Source organism: Pteropus alecto, unplaced genomic scaffold (assembly GCF_000325575.1).
Source record: "Pteropus alecto unplaced genomic scaffold, ASM32557v1 scaffold547, whole genome shotgun sequence".
Taxonomy (NCBI): domain Eukaryota; kingdom Metazoa; phylum Chordata; class Mammalia; order Chiroptera; family Pteropodidae; genus Pteropus; species Pteropus alecto.
Window position 1 is genome coordinate 97,870 of NW_006440629.1, and position 5,045 is coordinate 102,914.

Sequence of the window (5,045 nt, forward strand, 5' to 3'; positions counted from 1 at the left end):
GAATCATTGATTCATAAGAAAAAGCAAGAAGTCTCAGATAAAAAATCATAAGAAGACATTAAATTATTTGGAGACATACAATCAATCAGGCTTTTTTCTTACTCAATGCAAAAATAAATAATATATGAATTGTGGCTTCAAATATTTCTGAGTTAATATGTATTCATAATTTAATGGGATTAAGAGCAAGTGTCCTAAAAATGCATGATGATGGATCAGCTATTTAATTATCATACTTGTTTCTCTCTCAAATAGTTGCAAAGTAACCTTGAGTTTACTACCTGAATTAGAGTAATACAAGATTCCAGGAAATCTCACCCAAGAATTGTCCTTGTCATCTAACAACAGTCCTAAAAAATAATTCCTTAAAGTCACTAACCACCTCTCCTTTTCTTCCCCAAACAGATGAATTTCCAAACTCTTTCATGGCTCCTGGAAATTTCACCTGGGTCACTGAGTTTATTCTCACAGGTGTGTCAGACCGTGCAGACCTCCAGATCCCACTCTTCTTGGTTTTCCTGGTCATCTACGGGCTGACCGTGGCCGGGAACCTGGGCATCATCACCCTCACCAGTGTGGACTCCCAACTTCAGACCCCCATGTATTTTTTCCTCCGACATTTGGCTATCATCAATCTTGGTGATTCTACTGTCATTGCTCCTAAAATGTTGATCAACTGTTTAGTCAAGAAGAAAACCACTTCCTACTACGAGTGTGCCACCCAGCTGGGAGGGTTCTTGGTTTTCATTGTAGCTGAGGTTTCCATGTTAGCTGTGATGGCCTATGACCGCTACGTGGCCATTTGTAATCCCCTGCTCTACATGGTGGTGGTATCTCGCCGGGTCTGCCTTCTGCTGATATCCCTCACTTACCTCTATAGCTTTTCCACAGCTATTGTGACATCATCTTCTGTATTCTCTATGTCTTATTGCTCTTCCAATGTAATCAATCACTTTTACTGTGATACTGTCCCTCTGTTAGCATTGTCCTGCTCTGATACTTACTTCCCAGAAACAGTCATCTTTATATCTGCGGCTACAAATTTGGCTTGTTCCATGATTATAGTTCTAGTCTCTTATTTCAACATCGTTTTGTCCATCCTAAGGATACGTTCATCAGAAGGAAGGAAGAAAGCCTTTTCCACATGTGCTTCACATATGATGGCAGTCACAGTTTTCTATGGGACGCTCCTATTCATGTATTTGCAGTCTCGAACTAGCCATTCATTGGATACTGATAAAATGGCTTCTGTGTTTTATACACTGGTGATCCCCATGCTGAATCCCATGATCTACAGCCTGCGCAACAAGGACGTGAAGGCTGCCTTAAAGAGATTTCTGACAAATTCATGCTGTTCTTCTAACTCGATGTAATTTTAGAACTCAATAAGTAAGGAGATGGTTAAGATAGACTGCCATTATATCAGAGAAAACAAAGGCCAAGTGGCTGACTTACAGGTTTTCAAATAATCTCTGAGAATTAAAAGGAGCTAGGGTTTGGGAGGCACTGAATTAAAAAATAAACTGAAGCTCTTGGACTTATGAGGTTAATACAGAAACAAATGTTATTGCTTAACTTTGCTAAGGAGTATGCAAGTAGCCAGTTGTAAATAAATATTTCTAGGAGTCAGGAAAGAAATCAGTTAACAATGATTAAATAAGTTAAAACAGAGCCACAAAATATAGATGAGAGAAATCGGTCTTTCTTATTCTTTTGCTTTCTTTTTTCTTTCTTCCTGGGTATGTTCCGGTATAGCATGTCGCTACATCTTGAAAGACTATAATTGCAGATGGCTAACATTCTTTTTACAGATATATTAGTAAAATTAAACTGATGGTATAGTTGTGATGTATGCATGCAATGGAATATTATGCAGCAATAAAAACAACACATATGAATTTCGCTAGGCTGAGATAAAGAAGCTTGATTGAGAGTATGTATTGTGTAATTTCACTCATATGAAATTCAAAAACAGGGAAAATACATATAGGGATAGAGCGCAGAATTGCACATGCTGAGGGGGTTCTGGTAAAGGAAAATTTCCTTATGATGGGAATGTCTTAGGGTGTGGGGGTTATTAAGCATGAGAGAACTTTCTTGGATGTTGAAAATATTCTGTATCTTGATTTAGGAACAGAAACAAATAAAATACATGTTTTAAAACATCCATTTGTATAATTTAGATTTATGTTTAAGTGTATGTAAATTTCTTTCAATTTTTACATAGTATAGGCATGGGTAAAATATTTTGAGAGGTGGAATGGACTATTAGATTTTACTCTTGATGAGGTTATATTGAACTTTATCTGAGAGCAATGGGATCTCAGCTCAGGAAACACTGCAGTTGAGGCAATCATTATAGTTAACACACCGCATTACAAGATTTCTTAAGGGTTTGCCATGTGAAAGGACAAGGAATATATATCACTCATTTAAAGCTGAGGCATTAATTTCAATTTTCTAGTTATCGATCATGTGACTTTGGTCAAATAACATAGTTTTTCCGAGTTTGATGTCTTCTTAATAAAAATAGTAGGGTCTATCTCACATAGGTTAAATGATATATTTTAACCTGGTGCTTACTACCTATTTTGATTAGAAAAGAAACTCAAAGAAAAAATTCTATGTGTTGATAAAGTCATTTATAATTTCATCATGACTTTTGGAACTATTCTAGTTTTACTAAGGTGAAGCTGATATCAAGGTATTTTCCATAGTTGTTGAAATCACTGACTCTGTGAGTGAGTGCACTCCTTTCCATCATGTAGGTCTCCATGAACTGTTCAGATCATTTATGTGGTTTTGTTTTGTGACTTGAAAAGTCCCTCTCATTTCTGTCACTAGGGAATATGTAGAGTGTCCCGGGTAATTAGCAGGCAACACAAGGCAATTTTGGGAAATCTCCCAGATGATTTGGGCATCATCAGCTGAATGAATTGCATATCACTTTCTGAAGGAGCATTTCAGAGAGGGAGGAGAAGCATAAATTCTCCCTAAAGAAAAATTAAGAGTTATCTAGGAGAAGAAAATTCAATTCTTTGTTAAAGGTGAGTTGATAGGAGTTTTTGTTGGTTTTGATTATCATCTAGATGTTGGTCATTTTCCACAATTCCTGGCTTCTGACTATGGACACTCATGGTTGCCACAAAAATTCATTATCTCCTTTGTTAGCAGGGCTTCCCTGGAGTTGAATGGTATTTTAGGGTATTAAATCCTATGACTTGACAAGATGTCATAGATCTATTGGATTTGTGAGAGCTGATAGTGGCATTTGGATATTGTAAGTGAAGAGAAAGTTAGCACTATCTCAAAAAGTCAGCACTGATCTCATCTGTTACAATTTCTTAAGGTTACAATTTCCAGATATCATACAGAATGCTTGGTTACATGAATTTTATATATATACATATATAATTATTTTTAGTGTATGTTATGTAATATTTTATAAATAGTTTTTATGAATATGTTCAATGTTATATTTGAATAAGAATATTTTAATTTATATATTATCCATGTAATATTTTCTAAACTACAAATAATTTTAATATAAAGATAGATATATCTCATATACAAGGATAAATTTTCATACATGGGTTTTGATTTTTCAGATGGGCTTTAAAAACTGATTGAGTACACTGGCAGATCATAGAATGAGTTTTAAGTTTTAAAGAATTACAGAGAAAGCTCTGAGACCCAAATAAGTCCTAAGTGATATCACCATGTCTAAAGATTGAAAAGTTAGTTATCCTTTTGCTCACTTTTTGGATACTGTCTGCTCTAATGGGTAGTCTTAATTGAAAGTGTTTAAAATGTATACATTAAGATATTCAAAACCAGTCAGATATCCTTTTTCAACAGGATGGGCAGTATTTCGATATCTCTTTAAGATGTCGATATTAATTCTTTTGGCTAAATACCCAGAAGTGGGGTTGCTGGATTAAATGAGGAGTTGTCAAGCCACAGGTATAAAGTTGTTACGCAAAATGAATGAGACCTAGAGATATTTTATACAACACTGTCCCTATAGTTAGCAAAGTTGTACTGAACACTTAAAAATCTTTTAATGGGTTAATACTTACCACAATAAAATTAAAATGTAAATTTCATTTTTTAAAAAAAGGAAGAAGAATGGGCAGGGCAAAGAATCCAGACATCTTCAGAGGGAGGTACTCACTGACACTTAAATGGAGATAAACTCAACAAACACTAGAACAATTCTTAGCAAAGACTGCATACTTCAGCATGGTAGGATTGGTACCAGAATTTTGAATTCCTTTGCTTAATTCAGAGCCTTTTGTATTCTGCTGGAAAACCCATGATAGCAGACCCTGCAACACTTGTTCTTATTTGTGAAAGAAGAAAGGACCTTAAAGCAGAATGAGATCAATGGAGAAACAGTAAACAACTTCTAGGAAAGATGAATAAATTGGGTCCCCAATCTTCACTGTTGCATCATTCTGCCCCTCCCATCCCCATTCCTTGAATCAGACTGGCTAAATTGGCAACAAAAATTAGCTGATTTTTAGAATTCTGCTAACTTCTGCAGAGTGGTTCCAGACTTAGCTCAGCTGCTCCAGATGGTAGGTCTGGACCATGTGGTAGGCTCCCAGAATTTCTGCCTGATAATTGTGCAGGATAAAGCTGAGCATTACAGTACATCATTCCATCTTGTATTTTAACTGGCTGATATTTTGAACTCCAATTACTCCTTCAATTAAAAATCATGCTTACAGATTTTGATATTTTCACTGAAGAGAAACTCAATGTGAGAGGAAGGGAATACAGTGGATTAAGGTAAAGCAGCTTCACTATCTTCAATCAGAACACTTCCTCTTTGTTTTACTGATTTCTCATGTAAGTTTTATGAAATGAAGAGGTGAGTACTAATCATTGAAATAGTTAAATATATACTCCATTATACAATTCAATAAATTAATTGACAGTAATATAAGATATAAGAATTGCTCAAATAAATTTTTTAAGGTCTTATATACCCTATCATATCCACAATGGAAGAATTATTAATGCATGTAAATAGCAATGTA

At 35.1% G+C, this 5,045-nt stretch overlaps 1 protein-coding gene across 1 annotated transcript; it reads left to right on the plus strand.

Annotated features, from left to right (window-relative positions):
- The first annotated feature begins 425 nt into the window (after window positions 1-425).
- On the plus strand, window positions 426-1,373 carry LOC102885189 (olfactory receptor 8J1-like). Its single transcript, XM_006917432.1, has one exon. The coding sequence runs from the start codon at window positions 426-428 to the stop codon at window positions 1,371-1,373; it is 948 nt and encodes a 315-aa protein (XP_006917494.1).
- The last annotated feature ends 3,672 nt before the right edge of the window (window positions 1,374-5,045 follow it).